Below are 23,478 nucleotides of genomic sequence, written 5' to 3'. Positions count from 1 at the left end.
ATGAAGAATGTGAAGTAGAGGAGAGAGGTAAGGGAACACGACAGTGATAGGAGAGAGGGCAGGGGAGAGGAGGAGGAGGAGAGAAAGGAGGAGTGGGAAGGGGAGAGAGGAGAAGGAGAGAGGAAGGGGAAGTAGAGAAAGATGACAGAGGGAAGAAAGGAGGTAGGGAGAGGGAGGAGAGAGGGAGAAGAAAGTGATGGATAAGGTACAAATATGTATGGAGAGCAGAAGAGCCAATAATTGTTTTGGGGAGCTGATGGTAAGGTGAATTGATGTAAACATTTAATAATACAATATGATGTTGGCTATGTAATAGTATATATGTGATTATATGTTATGAAAATAGAAAAATAAAAAAACTTAATATGCAGAAGGCGGGGCTTCTATGGGGCAAGGCTGAGGGAGAGAAGGGGATAGGATGGGGAGGATTCTGTGGGGCAAGCCTGAGGGAGAGAAGGGGATAGAATGGGGAGGATTCTGTAAGGCAAGCCTGAAGGACAGAAGGGGATACGATAGGGGAGGATTCTGTGGGGCAAGCCTGAGGGAAAGAAGGGGATAGGATAGGTTAGGCTTCTGTGGCTTTGTTATTACCTTTTTAATAAAGATGATATTAGCACCTTAGCATGGCATCCATACATCTTCTTGAAGTTTAGGAAACCATGTTTTTCCTTTGAGCCAAAGCCCATTCCCTTTAATGTACAAAAAATAGCCCTTTCAACAACCATACAAGGGAGGTGCTCTGAAGCCCTTGATTAAAGGAAGCAAATCTGTATGAGAAAGAAGTGCAACACATTTTAAAGGTCTAACAAAACAAACCCCTTATTGCACAGTAATGTATTTTACTGTTTGATTGGCTGCTTTCTGACACATACTGAATGCAGGTAATCATTTGTTTCACTACCCTATATAAAAATTTCACTGCTTCCTTAATAAACACTTATTTTGCTTTGGCTGAAGTACTTGTGTTTTGCAAATGTCATTCAAATTCAGGGACAAGTTTCTTTCCAGCTTCACCCCAACTTAGATTCCTGATTTTTATGGGGAACGTTATCTGCCATCAAAAAGCCATACCATTTTTATGTTAGATTCTAACTTAATTACATTAAACCAAGAGTTGATCAAGGTACAATAATACTTCACGTGTTTGATTTTCAAGGAGGATAAATATCTTTCTCCTGTTTCTCACTTCTGGCTCCTAAAAAACAATCCAATTAATTAATCCAAATAGAATGTTAGAACTTTGAACGCTGTGACTGAATTTATTTTTTAGAAGGATTGCAGATGAAGTAGTTGTAACACTAGACTGTTAAAAGTGTGAGTCTTAGCTGTTTGGCAACCTGAGTGTATAGCTAATGCATAGTGTGCCATTATTTCTTACATGTTTCCCCAGGGCTAACATCTGCCCTGGATGCACATAAAAATAATAAGTTTCTCAATGATAGTTTGATATATGACCATTAAATTTAGCTTATTAATTTCTAGCATATTGGTTTCATCAATTATTTATCACCTCAGGAGTTCCTTTGATGTCAAACAAGGCAGGAGTTCTTTTGGAAGTGATGAAATCTAAAAGGCCTATTGTTCCTTTTTGCTGAAAAATTCTTTGTCTCTAGAGGTTCATTGTTGAAACTCTATGAAAACTCAGGAAATTCAATCACTTCGCACGACTGATTTGACAACATCTGATGCTGTGATGGTTAGGACAGAAAAAATGAACTATTCTGGTTTTATTACAGACCTATGCTTAATATTGCTCTTAATACACATAATTTAGTTCTCCAAAATTGCAAGAATGACTAGATTTCAAAGAACTCAGATCTATTGACAGAACATATTAACCATGCCTGAACTCAGGCAAAATGTAGTTGCTGAAAAACATGCCAGGTCACAACATGCTCTTGCTCTAGACCAGTGGTCGGCAAGCCGCGGCTCGCAAGCCACATGCGGCTCTTTACACCCTTTAATGCGGCTCTTCTGTGTGCCGGGCGCCCGCTCCCCTCCGTCCTCTCGGGCGGCCGCCCCAAAAGTCACGAAGTCTCCGAGGCTGTAATTTTTTGAGCTGTGCGCGCGCGCCTGTTTTCCACAGCGTGGAAAAGCGGCGAGCGATGATTCCGGAGGCCATCAGTGGGGGGCAGGGTCCCCCCTCGCATTCCTCATCTTCCCGGATGGCCCCCAGAATCATCGCTCGCCGCACAGAATCTCGCCGCTGCTCTACGCCGTGGAAAACAGGCGCGCCTGCACAGCTCAGAAAATTACAGCCTCGGAGACTTCGTAACGGCGGGAACTTGTTGTCACTCGCCCGGGCTTCTGCAGAAGCTTCCGAGGGAGGAAGGGCCAGTTGGGAAAGGGGCTTTGCTCCTGCTCCGGGCTGTAAGCTTCCCTCCCAAGTCTTGGGATGTTCTGAGGAGCCCCCCCAAGGCAAAACGCCGCTGCCAGGTAGTTAAAAGTACCTCTCTGATTCTGTCAGACTCTGTCAGTCTCTTTCTGATTCCCTCTCTCACTCCCTCTCTCTGTTCCTCTCTCTGTCTGTCTGTCTGTCTCACTCACACACACACACACACACACACACTGTGGTCACCTTGTTGAGTGTTCCAATCACATTTGAAACACTCAACAACTGGCCTGCATTTATGGTATTTTGCAGCATTCTGCAGTCATAGGACAGAGGGAGAGACAGAGACAGACACACACACACACACAGTGAGTGAGAGACAGACAGACAGACACACACACACACAGAGTGACAGAGATGGGGGAAGGAGGAGAGAGAGACAGAGATACAGAGAGAGAGAGACAGACAGATAGACACCCAGAGAAAATGACAGAGGGAGACAGAGAGGGAGGGAGGGAGAGAGAGACAAAGAGCCAGAGAGAGAGAGAGAAAGAAAAAGAAAAAAAGAAAGAAAGTGGGAGAGAGAGATGAAATTAAAAACAACAACATACAAACCTGACTTACTCAAACTATCCAAGGAAATGCAAGGCCAATGTTCACATTAGTGGTTGTGACTTTGTCAGTCATTGTCAGGATGTAAGTTTCTCTACATTGTAAGGCAAATTTTACAGAATTTAATGTTATCGATAAATAATATCGTTCTAAAGTTTTTGTTTTATTAGTTGTGTTATTTGTATCCTCCCGACCTATGTGGATACTTGCATGCAGAATATTCTCAATAAAAACTTATTGAAACTAAAAACAGTGTACCATCCTATGTATTTTCGGTTTTAAAAATGTGGCTCTCAAAATAAATTTCAATCGTGGTTTTGGCGAGATTTGGCTCAGTTGAAAAAAAAAGGTTGCCCACCACTGCTCTAGACCATTATTATTTTTTAAAGAAAAGGGGGAAATCCAATTTACAAGCAGTGGAGAAATGTATGAGTTTTGTTTGATCTCAATTATTAGCCATTAGCTTAGCACTGATTGGTTGAAAAATCTTCATTTCTTTCTATCCAAGAAGGAGACTCTCTTGGCAATTGAACTATAATAGAATAAACATATTTTATAAACATATAATTCATGATTGAACAGTATAGCCCTTGATACTTCCTGAGTGTGATTCTTTGCTTCCAGATATTTCATTATCCACCTAGGAAACATCATCAGGGCCAATGGATGTAGGCTTTGCTTCCTGTTTATATATAGTAGCTGGCCCTGACAGAATTGGTGACGGTGTGGTTTTCTCCTTGATAGATCCTTGATTAGATTATTGTTTTCTGCTTCTCTTGTGTTAATTTGTTTACCTGGATTTTGCCTGCTGGAGAGAATGTGTTCTGGTCTTTTTGTTTCCTTCTTAGATTTGTTATCATCTCTTACCATTTGAATAGTATATAAATATGGTTTATCTCTATGTGTCTATTGATGGCTGGTTTGCCTGAATGTCAACCTTCCAAGAATTCCCTATTTGGCTTACAACAAAACAGTTTCAAATGGGAATGGGAAGTCACGGCCAACAAATATCCTTCATAACATGGAAGAAACTTACACTCGAAATTTGTAATTACCGTATTTATCGGCGTATAACACGCACAGGCGTATAACACGCACCTTCATTTTAAGAGGGAAATTTCAGGAAAAAAATTTAAATTTCAAATAAAGAACTTTGAAGCAAAATAAGGGTAGCTCAGAACTTTTTTTTATTAACTTTTAGTTGGGAGTCCGGGGAGAGGAGAGATGGCTCATCCATTCTCTCCTCCTCTCACCCACACCCCGCTGTCTAAAGCGCTTCCTTTCGCCCGCCCGAGCTCTTCCGCGGGCGAAAGAAAGCGTTTTAGTCGGGTGTCGGGGAGAGGAGAGACGGCTCATCCATTCTCTCCTCCTCTCACCCACACCCCGCTGAGTAGCGCTCCGTGATCCTTTTCTGTGCGCCTGGCGTTTAGGACATCCAGCTATCTATCTAAACGCCAGGCACACAGAAAAGGATCGCGGAGCGCTTTGCCCCAACAGCAGCTGCTTTTCTGTGTGCCTGGCGTTTAGATAGATAGCCGGATGTTTTAAACGCCAGGCACACAGAAAAGGATCGCGGAGCGCTTCGCCCCAACAGCAGCTGCTTTTCTGTGTGCCTGGCGTTTAGATAGATAGCCGGATGTTTTAAATGCCAGGCACACAGAAAAGGATCGCGGAGCGCTTCGCCCCAAAAGCAGCTGCTTTTCTGTGTGCCTGGCGTTTAAAACATCCGGCTATCTATCTAAACGTCAGGCACACAGAAAAGCAGCTGCTGTTGGGGCGAAGCGCTCCGCGATCCTTTTCTGTGTGCCTGGCGTTTAGATAGATAGCCGGATGTTTCAAACGCCAGGCACACAGAAAAGCAGCTGCTGTTGGGGATCGCAGAACGCGAACCGGCGAAGCGCGCTCAGGAAGGCGGGGTAATGGGGTCACGTGTGCTTGAGGCTGAGGCAGCCTCAGGCTACTGTAAAAACAGTATCGGCGTATAACACGCATACATCATTTGCCCCCTATTTTTCGGGGGGAAAAGTGCGTGTTATATGCCAATAAATACGGTATATGGAGAAGATTGTGGTTGTATCAGATCAGCTTCCTCTTTCAATTTATTTTTGCATACACACACACACAAACACACACACACACACACCTTAGACTCCATTAACTAAAAACATAAAGCTATATGTACCAATATGTGGGAAAGAGTATAAACTCTATAAATAGAACACAAAATCATGAAGGAGACTTTAGTATGTTCAATAGAGAAGTACATCAGTGGTGGAATCCAAAAAAAATTTCTTCTGGTTCTGTGGGTGTGGCTTGATGGCCGTGGCATGGCTTGATGGGCATGGCTTGATGGGCATGGCAGGGGAAGGATACTGTAAAATCTCCATTCCCTTCCTACTCCAGGGGGAAGGATACTGCAAAATACCCATTCCCTCCTGATCAGCTAGGACTCGGGAGGCAGAGAATAGATGGGGGCGGGGCCAGTGAGAGGTGGTATTTACCAGTTGTCTGAACTACTCAAAATTTCCACTACCGGTTCTCCAGAACTGGTCAGAACCTGCTGAATACCACCTCTGAAGTACAGGCATTTCCCCACAGTGCAACATTTGAACATCAGTTTTTAACTAGGCAAAGGTACTTGTGAAAAATGCTACTTATGCCACAACATCAGTGGAAAACTCTCTATTGAATGGAAGATAGATACTCTTGAAGATAGCCTCAAAATTGGCTGGTTCCCTGTTCATTTCCAGTCTCAGCTAACATATTGGTCTTAATTTACAAAAGTTTCTTCCTATATGTTTTTATCACACCTTAATATTCAAAATGCAGCAACTTTGTCTTTTTAGCATTGGCCCCCAATTCTGGATAGCTTGTCTCAGTGATATACAGTATGATTGGTGCCAACTCCATTTTAATTCAATGTTCAATGTGAAGCAGAGGACTTTCATTATCTAAGACCTTTTAATCAATTGATGTATGGTTGTTAAATATATATGCTACTCAGCAAATGTTTAATTCTTTGGACTCCAGCTTTTATTATTTAGTCATTTTATCATTTTATTGCACATTTTTAATTATTGTGTTGTATTGTGTGTTTTAATTATTCAGAATTTTAATTGACAATTTTAGTTGAAATCACCAGGAAGACTTGGCTTGGAAGGAGTGGCACTGATAATGCAAAAATACAGATTTAAATGCAATAAGATTACAAGGTGAGCAAGAGTGACTGATGAAAAGCAGAGCTTAAAGTGTCTCTTTTGAAACTTACAGATGCAGAATCATATCTTTTAGATTTTTACCTCATTCCAAATTAATGATGATGTATATTTCTGAATTCCAACTATAATAGGGAGAACTATAATATCTTCAGAGACACAGCCACTATTTTAATGGTCTTAATACTACCTTTAAATAATTGTCCCCAAATTACCAGGATATAATATAAACTTAAAACACTGAGGCAATAGTTAGGCAGAAGGCATAACTGGAATTCTTGTAGCATATTATTGGCACTTTCACAGTATGCCTTTAATGAGAAAGTTCCAAATTGGTCAATCACATGATATCAATTTATCAAAGGCAAACTGATAAAGATGTCCTCTGCCTAAGCCCTTCTTGTTTCTTACGTTGACTTTTAACATTTTATTTTCCTTTGGGCAGTTGAACAAAAGATAGGATTTTAAGCAGCCATCATTTTACTTCCTAATAATACTATCGGAGTAGGGGAAGTCCTGGTAGCATTCTTCAAAATAAAGCATGATGCTGAAGCTGGCATTTTAATTAATTAACCTTTCAGGCAGGCAGATTTTTTGTTCTCATGCAACAATTCCACTGATGTCAGTAAGAATATTTCAAAGTAATCAGAGGACTGAACTGACAGATTGCCTCGTACAGAGCACCTAATGGACTGGATTAAGTAGCTTCATTTTTATGCATAACATCTTTCCATTATAGGTAGATATCACAGTATTTATCTGTAAAACGTTGTTTTAAAGAAGAGCAATGTGTGATTTATCCATCATAACATCATAACATTATAGTCAAATCATCATGGTTCCAATTCTCTAGCTGAGATTTGAGTTATGCTATGATTTTTGAGGACTTGTCAAGTTTTAGTTCCTCTTATAAGATTTACCCATGACTACACCTTGAGCATTATTTCATGCTGCAGAACTAGAGAATAGACCAGTGATGGCGAACCTTTTTTGGCTCACGTGCCATAAGTGGGGGGAGCGCAGGGGCGTCGTGTGCAGGTGTGCTGCACCCATAATGCAATGCGCTCCCCCCCAGTGCGCATGAGTACACTACAGGCGCTCCCCCCATTTTTACATGCTTTTTTTGCCCTCCCCTGCCTCCAGAGGCTTTATAGGAGCCTGGGGAGGGTGAAAATAGCCTCCCCCGCCCCCCGGACATTCTCCGGAGGCGTCAGGGAAGCCTCCGGACGGTCCCTGAAGCCTTCGGAGCGCTCAAAACGATCCTCCGAGCAAACCGGAAATGACTTCCGGTTTGCTCGGAGGGTCGTTTTGAGCGCTCCGAAGGCGTCAGGGAAGCTCATGAAGCCTCCGGAGGGTCTTTTCGCCTCCCCAGGCTCCTATAAAGCCTCTGGAGCCTGGGGAGGGCGAAAAATGGCTTTAAAAAAGGACGAACTCAGCTGGCCAGCGCGCGCATGCGTGCTGGCCAGCTGACAGGGCAGCACCTTGCGTGCCCCGACAAATGGCTCCGCGTGCCACCTGTGGCATGCGTGCCATAGGTTCGCCATCACTGGAATAGACTGTAAACAAGCCTTAGATTTACATCGGGGACATTTTATAGCAACCCACTTCCAATTAATACATTTATCTACATGCATAATAAACATGAAAGAATAATTATAAAGTTGGTATATAGCAATGACACACAGGGGAAATGAGTACCATAATCACAAAAAAGTCCTAATGAACAAAATGTAAAATTACATTACCAGTACTCTTTAGAATTTGATAATACATTTCATTTAACAGAATGCCTAAATTACACACTGTAGTTTCATAGAACAATTTTGTGATGACCTATATGAATAAATAATAGCAACTACACAAAGTCCAAAGGAGCAAATTTAAAGCCTAAATGTATAGGGGGTCTGTTTAAATAAGCACAATTCCCTTCAGTAGTGGAAAGTAGCACACATATTATTTGGGTCTTGTTACAATGTATTCAGCCCATGGAGGAACATTCTATATACTTCCACTTAAGTGAAATCCACTTACTTCTTCTATAAGGAATTTTAATTTAATTTAAAGCAGAGGGAGTACTAAGCATTTGAAGTGAAAAGAAGAGGCTAGAAAGCAAAACAAAACATCACACTCTAGGGCCTAAATAGTTTTCTGCCTCCTTATGTTTTCCAAACTCCTATAATATGCAAATAAGAATATGCATAATATTTAACACAACATTAAACAACTGCGATGAGTAACACTAATTTATTTCTAATAATTGTATTAGCAGGGTGGCTTGATTTCATTTGCAATGGAAGCGGAGGGCAGCCTGCCCAGCTTCCAATACAAACAAACAACAAACAAACAGACAGACAAACAAACAAACAAACAAACAAACAAACAGGCAGTGGTAAATACTCTGTTGGATGGAGACCAACATCTATGCTCCAAAAAGCTCCCAATGCATTACATTAACTTGCCTGTGCTACCACAAATGTTGGAAGTGTTATCATAAGATCTATAAAACAGAATGCACACACATTCATCTGCTGCTTAAAACTTTGATATTAAACCAGGAAAGAAACTGTTTCATCCCTCCTTAGAAAATGATTATTCTTTTCAGTTAACTTTTGCACCCTAGGCTTTCATAGAAAATAGCTCCCTTTTAAGTTAGAGATGTTTCCCTCCAAAAAAACCCCCAAACCCAATCTCTGGGATACAGTGTCAGACATGATCAGGGAGATCCAAGGATCTATTCTAAGCCAAGAAAGATCATTTGGTGACTAGGCCCAGTCACTTTCTCCTGTCTCATCTCAACCTATCACAAAGGGGGAGCATTGCAAGGAAAAAAATGATTGCAGGAGTGATAGGTACAACCTCTTGAGTTCTTGGGCTACGACTCTATTTTTGAGCTAGGCTATACATCCCACATTAAATAAACAGAGTGGTATATTGGATAACATATTTTACCCATGTATCTATATAGGTACTACTAAAACTCTCTCATTGCCATGACCTTTTAACTGGGAAAAATGGTGCATCATAAGACAACAATTTTGGAATCAAGATACTTCAAATAGGCCTGACCAATGCAGCACTTTGTACACACTTTTGTCACCCCCACCATGCAAGTCTTCTTGACTTGCACCACCCCATGGACATAACTTGATCCACACAGCACTTCTTATGTATTCTTGGGTATCATTTGCAACCTTGCTGCTATCCCACATGGCATCTTGGGAGGGAGGGAGGGAAGGCAGGAAAGGAAGGAAGGAAGGAAATTATAAATTTTATCTTCCTAATGTACAATAGGTTTTAAATGCTTAATTAGCATTCCACTGCCCTAAATGTAGGCATTTTTTAAAAAAATGTCATGACTATGGTATTATTATTTTTTTCAAAATCATCTATCATGTGAACCCAAAACAATTCCGAAGTTCTTTGTATGCCGTATACCTATCCTGTGTGTGATTTCCACTAAAGTAAAAAACAAAGCATTGATTTATCAAATATAAATTGTTTATGTATTTTTCTCTCTAATAAATATCCACAACTACTCCTTTTTCAAAATAATCGCAAGTCACAAAGGAAAAATGTTGAAACATCACGCTGGAAAATTTAAGAGTATTTGTTTTGGGATTCTGCTGATTTTATTTTGAAGACAGCAAATCTGAAACCTTTAAGTCTTATTAGAGGGTTTAAAGTTTTCATAACGTATCTAGACAGCTTATATATCTATTGGGAAAACAAATCACCACCGACAAATCATATAGTAAATAGGAAGGGAAATAAATCTGGGAATGATGTTTCAACACATGCAATCACCTTCATATTTCTGGAATCTAATTTTGGGTATAACTTTATTCTCTAGTTTTCAGCATTATCCTGAAGTATTTGTTTAGTTACACACTTTGTTAGTACATACTTTTCTAGGGGTCCTAGACTGCACTTTTGCTGCTGCTCATCACAAAAACCAAAACTGTAACCACTGACATCTAGATTACTGTGATGTGATTAACGTCCACTGTGATCCTCTTTCCTTACAATATTTTGTGTGAATGATAATTATCCTTTGCATGTATTGGCTGCTTTGTTGCCTGGCAGGAGCTCTTCCTCAGGTCCTAGGCCAGGAGGGATCTATGGCAATTTGCCATGGCCAACTCGCCACAGCCAACTTGCCATGGCCAACTCACCGCTTGACAATTCACTGCAGGACATGAGATACCCTAATATCAAAGAAATGGTTGAACTGGAGCATTAAAGAAAGTATGAGAAAGGAGGGACAGAATGAAATGTAAATGACAAAAATTAAAATATTTGTTTTAAATAATTAAATTGAAATTATTAAATTGCCCGGTGGCAAGTTGTCCATGACAGGTTATTCCTCAGAAAGTTAGCCATGGCGAGTTGACTGTGGCCAATTGTCCCATTCCAGGCCAGGAGTTCTTAAATTGGGGACAATTGGGGCATATCCTGAGGATAATAGAGCAATTTGTGTTCGCTTGTTTGTGAGCTGAGGATTCGTTTTGGACTTCCAGTGCCAAAACAACAGTCTGGTTTTGAGAAGTTGGGAAGTAATAACATTATTTGAGACTGGTGAAAAGAGGTACCGTAATCAGATAAAACAATTTAAGAGCTACAATCTTAGATCCTGCCAGGATCTTGCTACTGAGATCATCCCACCATTGGGTGCTTAGGAACTTCAAACTATGTGCCATGAGATCATGGGATCTTGGAAGTTGCAGGAGTTCATGACCATAGAATTTCCATGGGCATCTCCAGGGTGGACAAAGAACAAAACAGACAATACAATGCTGCAACATAAACTCTGTTCTTTTTGTACTTGCATCAAGTTACACACAGGAACTGGGGAGAGGAGCAGAATTTGCACTTGAAATGTTTGTGTATGTTTTGCCATTTTAATGAAATCTTTTTTTTTTTTTTTTTTTTTTGCTGCGGAAGAAAGATCTGGGCTTAGCCAAGTAATTTGGAGCTCATTTAATGGACATATGCTTCGTTTAATCCTTGCTTCTGAGCAGCCGATATGTGAACAGGATACAGAGGATGTCAGACTGGCTGCCTGGCCAGGAGCAGATCCTTCCTTGATCCAACTGTGGTTTTAACAGCTTGAAAGTTCCACAGCGTGGGTGGGCCTGTTAGAAGGATTAACCACAAGCAATCCATCGAACTAGGTAAATTCTAACGGGCACCTGAATTTTTTCCCAGTGCTCTAGTGGGAAACTTGGTTGAGTACATGTTAGAGTCTTGTACCAAGGAATGATATAGGTATTTGATTGGATAGCTCCCAAGCAGCTCATTCCTGCTGGCAAACCTGGAACCCCCTTGGTTTTGCAAGGTCCTTAGAGGCATAAAACATTAGGAACATTGGTAGAACATGTGAAAAGTAGATCTAACAAGCACAGGTAAAAGTTCATGTTCAAGCTTTTACAGTGATGATGAGAGCGGCAAACTGGCAATTTTGCTGTTATTATGTTAATGGGTTGCCATTTATTCATGGCGACTCATTGATAACTAGGAATCAATGAGTTGAAGCCCTGACACTTAATCCACAGAATCTGGAGAGAGAGGCAGTACAGCAACTTTCATTGTAAAATGGGATTATTTTCAACCTGCGGAATCTGACACACCATGTCAAGGTATTGTGTTAGCATTTTTCTTGCATCTGTAAAGGGCAGAAGGAATAAACTTGAGGAATATGATAATGCCACCGAGACACTGGTCAGATAAAAAGAAATCTTAGCCTGGGGCAGAAATATGATGAGCCGTGGTGGCAATTATGAGCTATGGTGGCGCAGGGGTTAGAGTGCAGTACTGTAGGCTACTTCTGCTGACTGCTGGCGGCCTGCAACTTGGCAGTTCAAATCTCACCAGGGTCAAGGTTGACTCAGCCTTCCATCCTTACTATGTGGGTAAAATGAGGACCCAAATTGTTGGGGGCAATATGCTGTCTCTGTGAACCACTTAGAGAGCACTTTAAAGCACTGCAAAGTTGCATATAAATCTAAGTGCTATTGCTAAGTGCTATGAGTAAGGGAACCCTCTGTTCAGACCCTGGCTTCCTTAAAAGGCAAAAGCAAAGTCTTAGTCCTAACAAAACCTCTTTTATTTACACATTTGTCAATTCCTTTCATTCAGAGTCAGCAAGGCTTATTAAACAGTCATTCAAAGGGAATGCTTATCTACACACACCTTAACCCATTAGGAGCACTGCCAGATACTTAGTGTCCAAACACAGAGCAAAGCAAAACTTGGCACAGAGTTTCTCACAAACAGAACTTTCCAGACCGATGAACAAATTGTTTCTTGCAAAAGCCTGCTACCCGCTGGTTCCTCTTTTGTTTCCTATGGGAGGGGCCAATCACCTCCTTGATGTGACTTTATTCTTGAGTCAACCCTGCTTCCTTAGTTGTTCTTGTCTTCTGGCAGCTCTGCGCATGCGCGCAATGGAAATAGGCTCCAGCTGTTCCTCTGCCTCACTGCTGTCTAGCTCCCTCTCTGCCTCTGACGCAGAGCCTTCCCCAGCCCTCAGGACTGGCCCCTGTTCCTCCCCAACCTCCTCGCTGTCCGACTCTGCTGCCAGATCCGCAGGCTGCTGGCAGACCACAACACCCTCCCTCCAAAATGGTTTTCAGGAAGATAAAGGAAGGGATGGGTAAAGCACCTTCAGACTTGCAAGATTCTTTAACTGTAGCATTATAATAAAATGAACATTAAATCCATGACTTTGATTTCCTAGTCTGGTCTGTCTTGAAAGGCTCTCAGCATCCCTCAGCTATATCCTACATCTCTCTTGCCAATTGTATAACTGTGATTGAGGCCAAGATTTATCATGAGTAATATATGAGTTATTAATCATAATAAGCCCCATTCAGAGTATTTTAATTACTTTTAATAAGTGCATAATGTAATTCTTTGTTTCTGTCAGTGTTTTGTTCATAGGTGACTGAAGGAGGCAGATCACTTTTAGCTAGTCTGAAATGATCTTGCAAAATACCATTGACATCTAGCAAAGAATTAGGTACCATGAGAAAATAGCTAATAAAGAGTAACAACAGTTATTTATGAATTCTTACCTCTTGACTGCAAACCGGCCCCACATGCTTCATTGATTCCTAATACACCTTGCCTTACTGAATCAGGCACCAATAAGCATTGACCCCACTTGTGGACCTTCCAACTGAAATGGCAAAAGAAGAAGAGTTATGATACATCAGATTTAGTTTGTTTTGGTTCTGATTTCCCCTCTCCACAGAATTTAATTAGGGGGTACACCAATAACAACTTAGTTTACTCAGTTAGGGATATTGGTAGCCCTATTGTGTCACCTGATATGTCATACCTTATTATGGCAATGGATTGTGACATGATGCTTGAGAGTAACAGGGCATATGTTGGTCCGCTAATTGTTTCAGCAATTCTTCCTAATTATTTAGAATAGAATTGATGAATAAACTTATCCACTTTAAATAAAATAATTTTAAAAAGTGCCAAAGACTGCTTCTTTGATGGCTTGATAGTATCTGGATTCAGGGCTTTAAAAAGAAGACATGAACGTTGGAACATGTATAACATGTATAACAGGGTTAGGGTTAGGTTACAAACTAATTTTTATATTAATTTTTATATCAAACGTAATTCATTCTAGAAAAAAGATCAACAATGCCCCTAGTTGGATCTTTAACACTAATGTTGTTTTTAAATTTTAAAGTTAGGTATTAAATATCAAAATAAACCAATGCAAGTAGTAACATTTATGTACAAACGGAACTCAAATACAATAATACTAATCGATCTTGGAGACTTCTATAGTATGTGAGTTCATTTTTTTTTCCTTTTGAGCATTTTGGTTTTCAAAAAGAATGTTCATGTTGTTACTGAAACTATTTAAATAAATGATAACAGAATAAGTATATAAAGTGCAATTTATAAAATATTGCATTTAAATAACTGTATATTATAAGAAGCTATGGAAAGACTTGACTTTTGTCCTCTTCTCAAATGTAAATATAAGGATCATATCCTCCAAAGGATGGATTATGTAGAGACTGACCCATTGACTTACAAAATAAAAAGTTACTACTCTGAGCTCTTTGCTGCTCTCTGAGGTTAGGTTGTTTTTCTTCCAGACATTTCATTACCCAACAAGGTAACATCATCAGTAAAGCAGCACTGATGATGTCACCTCATTGGATAATGAAATGTTACTGCCCTGATGAAGTTACCTTGTTGGATAATAAAACGTCTGGAAGAAAACAACTGAGCTCAGAGAGCACCAAGGACCATGTAGTTCAACCTTGAGCTCCAAATAAAAGTTCTAAAGTTAGAATGATATGTAGGATTCCCACAATTGGGTGGAATTCAGGAGCTTTCTGCATCTCATTTCAGCCAGGGATCCATGCTGAAAGGGTAATTTGGATTTGAGCCAAGATCAAATCATCTCTTCTCCGAAGCCCTGAGCCTAGTTGCATAATAGTACATATATAAATAACAGTATATTATTATGTACTTAGGTATATTACTGTAAACTATAGTATATTGCTTTATACCCAGATATATTATCACAGTCAATCAAACTAATGCATTGTCCAAACAAGACAATGAATAGGGCTGAACATATTTAGAAAATGATTTGGAAGAAAAGCTTTGGCACTCTTGTGATTTTTAAAAGTTTTGCACAAGCCTAAGAAAAAGGTGCTACCTCTTTAAAGAACTCACTTCATTCAGACAGAGGTCTGAAAGTAAAGAGGTTGCTTCAATAAAGAACGGAGATGAGTGTTTTTTTTTTTCTAAATCTGTGCAGAAGCAAGTATATCACTGGTAATCTGGGGAATGGCATTTTGGCAAATCATATGTTCAGAGATATTTTCTTACTTTACCTGTAGGTGGGACAAAGTGAGACGCCTTCACACTCTCTTTCTTCAAATAAGGTATCCGGGCATTCAGATCCTCCATTAAGTGCATCTTGAACGATGATCCTGGAGCGGGACTGTTTTTTTGCGGTGGCATTCCCTGAGGTATTTTGAAGCATATAAAAATGGTTTTCTATTAAGGATAGTTAATTTTGCACATCACTGATCTTCACTTTTATTTCTGAAGTATCTCACTTCAGTCTTCAGTTATATAGGTAGTCCTTGACCTACGACCACAATTGAGCCCATCCTTTCCATTGCTAAGCAAGAGTTATTAAGTTAGTTTTGCCCCATTTTACGACCTTTCTTACCCCAGTCGTTAAGTGAATCACTGCAGTTGTTAAGTTAGTAACATGGATGTTAAAATGAATCTCATTTCCCCATTGATTTTGCTTGTCAGAAGGTTGCAAAAGGTGATCACATGACCCCGGGACACTTCAACCATCATAAATACAAACCAGTTGCCAAGCGCCCGAATTTTGATCATGTAACTATGGGAATGCTGCAATGAACATACGTGTGAAAAACGTTCATGTCACTTTTTACAGTTTTAAACTCAAAGGGTCACTAAAACAAACAGTTGGAAGTTGAGGACTACCTGTATTGCTTTTAATAAAGAATAGTATGTAAATTTTATTTCCTGCAACCTTGACGATTCTTTGCGCTGGTGAATCAGGCCCAGTAAAGAGCTGATTATGGAAGAGCCTCTCTGCAGCCAGCCCTGCCCTTCCTAGTCTCATAACCGTTCATAAAAATAAAGCATAAACAATCATTTTCAGGGTCAGATTAACTATTTGCGCAGGCGTGGCTCAGCATGAAATTATTTGAAAGAAGCAAAAATATTACAGGAGACATAAAAGGAGAGAAAAAAAGAATGTGTGGGGTCTGGAATCATTATTTTGCTCCTTTTGACTTCTTACAGTATAGATGGGCCTTGTCTCCATGGAATAGGTATTCAAGGAAAATAAAGAAAGATCCATTTTCTATATTTGGGTCATCTCTAGCTCTGGTCTGTTTTTTAAAAAAGCACCAGCAATCCACTTAAGATAGATTTTCTTGGCTAAAAGAATACAGAGAAATTAATTTTGGATATTAAGGTTTAGTTAAACAATACCACTTCGTTCTCCAGTTTCCCTCTATAATATTCAATACCTTTGAATATTTCCTGTATGTTTTACAAAAAGATCCTATTACATTAAACCACTCTGCATCTCAGTGGCAAAAGTACTTTGCTCAGAATAATTTTAAATAGATTCAGATTATTTTATTTCCAAGCAGAGTGAGTACACAAGATAGAAGAGAACTAAAGCATTTTTCTGTATTTGGTTTTAAATTTCTCTTTTTAATTTTTGTCTTCCGATAACTGTTAATACCTTAAGCACTCAACAGAGCAAGATAAGTCTTTCGTAGAAAACTGTCATTTTGCTGACATTTAATTGCAGGGCAAGCAATAGGTAGAAAAGCTGAACACCAATTGCCCAGTTCAGCTCTTCATATTTTATCTAACAGATTGCTGCCAACATCTGATGTGACTTTCAATGCTGTTTGCTTAAGCTGCCATTATTTTTGCAGATACTCGGTTTTATCACTGGCAAATTAAAACTTGATTGTGATTATGTTTGCAGCTTAGCCACTCAGTGGTTTATGTATTTGTTCAATAATCTTTTCTGTTTAATTTAGATGCATTCACCATTGAGTGGCTTTCTAAATTTCCAATTGTGCTATGTTTTTAATTGTGCAGCATAAATTAAAGAACTCACAAAATAGCAAATCAAAAGTAAATCCAGTGCACAGCACAATTCTTACCACTTAGTTTTAATTTATTAAATCATATTAAATGATAACTATTTCAAGGAAATTAAATATGATGTTTGAAAGGCTTTTTAAGGCTACATTTCTTAATAAGAAGAATAATGTACGTCTGAATTCATTTACTTTCTCTAAGTAACATATAAAAACCAACAATTAATTACCATATTATTTGCTTTGTTTTAAATGGACTATAAATTCTTTCTTCAAATATAGTGCCATTACCATTCACAAGCAATAACTCATTTTTTACTCATAAAAATAAGTAAAATGAATGAGAGCAAAGATGAGAATAAACAGAAGCTCAGTCAAACAAGCAAAATATTGCAAAAAGCTCTATAAGCATAAAAAACCCCATATTCTACCAGATATGAAAAAAAATGGTTAGAAGTCCTTTCTCAGAGAGGGAATATGTTTTATAGTTCAGAGTAAATAAAGAGAGGCAGTGCAATGTTGAGTTCAGATCAAATCTTTTCTAAGTTATGAACTTTGCCGTGCGCTATTTCCAAAATAGACTTGCTGTTAAATCTCTTTTGAGGTACACATGGGAAGAGAACAATACTTAGCCACGATCTGCTTTTATTCTTATAACCGTGATGGCGAACATATGGCACGCATGCCAGAGGTGGCACGCAGAGCCCTCTCTGTGGACAAGTGTGCCACTGCCAGCTGCTCTTCTGGAACACACATGTGCGCCAGCCAGCTGGTCTTCGCATGCACTGGGAGCCGAAAACCAGCGCTCCGGCTCGTACAAAGACCAGCTGGCCAGCACACATGCACATACTGGAAACCAGAAGAGCAGCTGGCCAGTGTGCACATGCACACCACCCAGCTTGTCTTCGGGTTTCCGTTGCTCCAGCCCACACGCACCTGCACACACGCACATTCTAGTTTGGGTACTCAGTGCCGAAAAGGTTGGTCATCACTTACTATGAGATTCTCCCAAACAATGAGTTTTGGGGTACGTCTCAATGCCAGGGAAAACTTCAGCTTTCTATGTAGAATGTGAATTTATATATTCAGATAGCTAAGTCATCTATCTAAGTCAGAATATCTAGTTCACCTTTAGAATCTATTCAATCTTTCATACCAATAGCTATTATGATTTCAGCACAATTAACTCAAACATCCAGCTGAGGGTAAGGGTGATAAGTTACATTTTGTCACATTATTAAGTGGAACACTGGACTTAAAAGCTAGGGGTGGTTGGGTTGGGTTTGCACCTGAATGAGAACCTCCAGGGAATCCCACACTGAGATGTTAAAAAAAAAATCAAATACAAGAAGACGGCAATGGGAAACCACTCCCATATTTCTCTTCACCCTAAATAAATAGCTATAGCCTTCTAATCACTAGGAATCAAGTTCTCTAACTTTAATTATGTTTAGTGAAGGTTTAGTCAAACTGTAGTGACAATTCTTCTCCAAATATTAAGTTGAGATGCATGAACATATGTGTGCTTTGTCTACTGCTAAGGTAAACTCACAGTAGATCTGAAAGAACAGGGACAAGGGGGAGAATATAAAATACAGGTTGGTACTGAAAATGTGTCCGTGAAGTCACCAGGAATCGAGCTTAACTTGAAGATCTGACTTTACATTGGCTTTAAATGTGTAAGGTTTGAGCCAACGGGGAAAACATCAGGCAGTAGGGAAATGATTGTAAAAACAGCTGCTTTCACAGCAATCAATTTGTGACAAACTAGATGTGAATGCAGGTAACTTGCAATTTTTCTGAAATAGCGGCATCTGAGCGGCCTGAACAGCTCAAACTGTGGATTGGAGGGAGGGCAAAGAAATCTCTGCACTGGTAGGGGGAAAAGCTCCTCTCTGAAGGCTTTACTCGTATTTGAAAGACTTTATTAACAAGGGATTTTTTGTTGAAATGCAAGTAGGTAACTCGGCTATTTGTAGACTCCATGGATAAGTGCTTGCTACTTCTACCTCTCTCTAATAATACACTGTGGCTCTTCCAAAGAGAATTCTGTAATCTCCTTGATCCTGCTCATCTACTCTATCCGTTGCCTTCTTTTTCTTCTTCAAGCAATCTTGCCAAGGATAATAATTTTGTCCTAGTTCAGCATCTACTGATATTATATGCCCCCGAAAATGTGAACTGCTGCTGACCGATCATCACAAAGGGAAAAAAAAAACTATGTTTGTTTGATTTGGTATCCATTAACTGATTTTCTTTCCAGTCCATGATCATCTCCATAATAATCATCTTCATATCCATATCAAAATACTCTACCTAATTTTTCTCACTCTTTCTAAGTATTCTGGTTTCATAGTCATACACTACCACTGGAAAAAAAAACTGTAGTTTTAACGACTCTGAACTTTGTTGTCATAAATATATCTTGACGAAGTTTTTTAAGTTAATCATGTTCTATATCACTGGGATTAATTTCTGGTTTAATTTTTTCCAGCTCACTCTCCATCTTTATTCCTGAACTTAAAAATATAAAAGTTTCTATCAATCTTCACATCTTTACTATCAACCATCTGAGTTCACGGAGCCTCTGGGTTAAGATTACCTTTGCTTTCCAAATTTGGAAAACTAACCTTCATTGTTCATGTTTCATTTTTATTTTTGGAATAAGCTCTTTTTCATCCTCTTTATTTTCTTTTAACAAAGCACTGTCATCTCCAGTTTTTATTTCAGCTGTCATCTATTTAACTCCTGCCGGTTTTTGTGATATATTCATTGCATAAATTAAACAGATACAGTGACAATACATACCCTTGTCTCATTCCCTTCCTTATTCTGCTTCTCCAAATTTAGTTCCAACAGTAGCTTCTTATTCAAGGAAAAGATTCATCAGAGGAATAATTATGTGCTCTGGCACACCTTTAGACTTAATATGTTCTGTGTCAGACATTATCTCCAACAGTATTTTTCCAAAATTGGCAATTTTAAAACGTCTTAAAGTTGCCATGTTGGAAAAACCAAGATCTATGTGATCAAAGGCCTTAATGTGTCACATGAAGCAAAAATAAACCTTCTTTTGCTCTCTCTATTACCTATCTTATGTTAACATTTGAACTGCAGAGCTCTCTTCTTTTTAAAATAATTGTACATTTGGCCATCTCTCTCTTTTTCGGTAAGACCTTAAGTGAAAATTTGCTTGCATGAGAGTTGCTGTGATGATTCAGTAATCTGTGTATTCTCTCAAATTTCCCTTTTATGGTGTAATATCTACATCAAACCTATTTTATATTTAGTGACCTAGAACTGTTAACACTTAAATTGCCTCTTCTCTTGCAGCTTCAAACAGTACAGTTACTTTATTTGCATATTTACTTTCCTATTGATAGCTGGATTTTCATATGTCACTTTCTAATGGAATTGTGTATTCCCTTTTCTAAAAATGTTTCTGTAGAGAAATGCTATACACTTCCACTTCTAAATCGAGTCACCATAATCTTTCCATCTTCTTTTAAACTCATTCCCTTCTATTAGAACTTTTTCATGTTAACTACTGAGTATTTCTACCTTACATAGAACTTTTTTCCTATGGTGTCTTAAACAATGTATTGTATTGCTCTTTTATTCTCTCTCTCTCTCTCTCTCTCTCTCTCTCTCTCTCTCTTGTCCTAATAATCAAGTCTCTCCTTATCCTTTCAAGTTTTCTAAAAAACCACTAAAATCCATTCAACTTTGGCATTTATTTTGCTATATTGGTTTTCATTCTGCCCATTATCTCTTTGCATAGCATCTCGTGTTCTGTTCTTTAAATCGAACTGACTCAAGGTCAAATCTTGCTGCATTTCAACTTTCTTTAAGTTTATAAATTTAACCAGATGTTTGATACAAACAATGAATAGTTTGTACCACAATTAAATCTGGAAGTGTCTTGGTATGTCTTCTATTTCATATGAGGCATTTACCTAAATCAAATCTTCCCGTACAGTAATTCCAGGAGCTCCCATTTGTCCAACTCTGGAATTCTAATGATTTTTTAGTAGTTCTATATCTGTGCTTGATGTTGTATTGGCACCTCTTGAAATTTGCCATATAATGCCCCATTATCTTCTACTATTACATCTGTACTAGGTACATACAGTACATTTTAGTTCTATTGACTTGAATATCTATGAGCCTATCATTTGTTGGCTTATTGCCAAGTATATCCTTAGCTATGCCATGTTTTTAATATTAATTTCATTCCCTTCTTTCATATGGCCTCGTGCCCTGAAGAGTATATCATGTAATCACCTCATTTAAAGTGGCCCATCAGCTACCTGAGATCCCATATTCTGAAACATTCTATATAATATGTTTCACTTCTGCTTTGATAAATGAAAATTGTCCTTGAGTCATGCTGTCATTCCAACTGTATATATCCTTATCAAACTAAGAATTACTTTTCTGACATTACCAGTGGCCAAAATTCTGTGTAGCTTTAGTCTCAGCATATTGTCACCCCTAGATCTGCTTACAAAGTTTGTTGTTCTAGTTACTTTTCAGTAACAATAAGAGTTCCATCTAACCTGAGTGTCTTATTGTCCGACATACAAACTTCTTCATATTTCAGCCATTGCCTTTTTCTGGACTTGTCTTTGAAGATTTTTGTCATCAGTGAGTTGCCTTTCTTCTTCCCTGCAGATACTCATCTACCCTCCCTTTCTCTCGTGGAGTAGTCTTAGCCTTGTTCTTCTCCTTTCATCCTTACTGCAAAGGAAGATCTGACCTAGAGTTCCCACTCCCATTTATATTATCCTTAGGATCATTAAAGCCACTAAGTCCTCTCACCAAGTCACATAGATAAACCCTAGGAGGAATATAACAAAAGCATACAATACATTTGCTATTTGCATTCCTCTAATAAAAACTGTTAGTAGAATAGGTGTCAAAGCCTAGCACTCTTAACAACTTTTGTGAAGTTGTTAAGAGTGAGCTTGATGAGTTTTAAGGTCAGACATACTTATTTTACAACAGACACAAAAGTATGATGTACAGGATCCGAATACTCATTTAGAGCTTCATTTCAAAATGTATTTCAAATCCAAAATGTTACTAATATTGTCTGGAGTAGGATGAAAACAACTGGAGGATCGATCCTCACTCTTCTAGACCAGCTTACCATGTTGACAGGTGGTAGGGCAGGGTGTCCATTCACTGAAGGGGGTCACTACACAATCTTTCTTACATGGGAGCAAGCATGAGCGGACGGTTTCTGGTTTAATGGATTCTGGACACCTGGCAATACAATTGTATAACATGTGGTTAGTTAGGTGCCCCTGGATTGAGTTCAATTCTGGATAACTGCACAAGAGTCCGGTAAACCCCAACATTACTTTCGCAAAATGGAATCCCTACGCTCATCTAAGAACGAGTCTCACTTACTGTAGGAAGGCTGCACGTATTACCAAATTAATTTTAATTTATTTTGAAACAAGAACTGGACAATTACACAGAGAAATCTAATTTATAGTAACTGCCACTATGAACCTACTTGCCATCGATGAGAAAGAACTAAATGCAGGACACTGACAACCTAAAGAACCAATATCGCTAAGTGCAGGCAGATGGACAGAAAACAGATCTCTTCAGGGTTTTTTTGTTTTTTTGCAAGGCATATTAAATTATTTCCCTGGCATTCCCTAGTGAAATTGAATTTAGCAGGCTGGATTTGGAGTTTCTTTTTAAAAAACCTGAAGTATTTTGCAATATTTCTGGTGAAAAAAAGAGTGAGAAGATGTGATTATCACTGATCTTTCCCTCCCTGTGCTATCTAGCATTGGTTTGAGACAGCTTGCACAAATGTCTCATCGGGGTAGGTAGATATTTCTGGGAGGGATGAATGAAGTGTATTCTCCTTGTGGGTTCACCAAGGCATGAAATTCATCTCATCTGCCCTGTAAAGTAGGCAGGGACATGTATTGGGCAGCAAAAATATTAAAAGATGCTAGAGATGGATGACCATTTTAATGAAAATGACAAGGGCATCATTTCAGATTGCACAGAAGGCAGTAGTAAACCACTCCTGTATTATATATAGATAACCACACTGACAGACAAGATAAAATAACTGATAATATAGTGATAATCTAGTGCTGGATAATGGACTCTTCAAAAGCTAGTTTGGTGTAATGATTTAGGCATCAGCCTAGAAACTGGAAGGTCATGAGTTCTTGTCCTGCGTTAGGTACAAAGCCAGCTGGGTGACCTAGATGATTTGCCAATTTCTACAATCCAATGATTTCTTCATAACTATAAGGAAGATAATCTTCATAAATAAAACTTCAAAAATAAAATAATGCCTGTATTTATTGATGTCATCAGGTGGATTATGCTACAGGGGTGGGATTCTACCGGTTTGGACCGGTTCCAGCAAACCGGTTCCCTCCGACATTCAGCTGGGCTTGCCCGCCTGCCCCTGCGCTATACTCACCTGTATTCCCTTTTCTGAAGCCCAGCTGATAGGCACAACAGAGTTGATTGCCAGCCTCAGCTGTTTCCCACCCCAGCAGTAATGCGGAAGATTATTTCTCTGTATACTGTGAATGCGTGCAAAATGTGCGCTCAGCAAACCGGTTGTTAAACTGGTAGGATCCCACCCCTGATTATACAGACATCAAGTTGACTACCTACTACT

At 39.1% G+C, this 23,478-nt stretch overlaps 1 protein-coding gene across 2 annotated transcripts in view; it reads right to left on the bottom strand.

Annotated features, from left to right (window-relative positions):
- The window catches only part of THSD7B (thrombospondin type 1 domain containing 7B), a 533,620-nt gene that overhangs the window by 194,423 nt on the left and 315,719 nt on the right, over positions 1-23,478 (bottom strand). For both annotated transcript variants that reach the window (XM_081936133.1, XM_081936134.1), the window contains exons 10-12: positions 21,964-22,079; positions 15,036-15,168; positions 13,233-13,336 (exon numbers count right to left, since the gene is read on the bottom strand). In XM_081936133.1, coding sequence (XP_081792259.1) covers positions 13,233-13,336; positions 15,036-15,168; positions 21,964-22,079 — 353 coding nt within the window. The remainder of the gene's footprint in view (positions 1-13,232; positions 13,337-15,035; positions 15,169-21,963; positions 22,080-23,478) is intronic.

The sequence above is a fragment of the Natrix helvetica genome, assembly GCF_964273705.1.
Source record: "Natrix helvetica genome assembly, chromosome: 1".
Taxonomy (NCBI): Eukaryota; Metazoa; Chordata; class Lepidosauria; order Squamata; family Natricidae; genus Natrix; species Natrix helvetica.
This window is presented reverse-complemented; position numbering and strand designations above follow the sequence as displayed.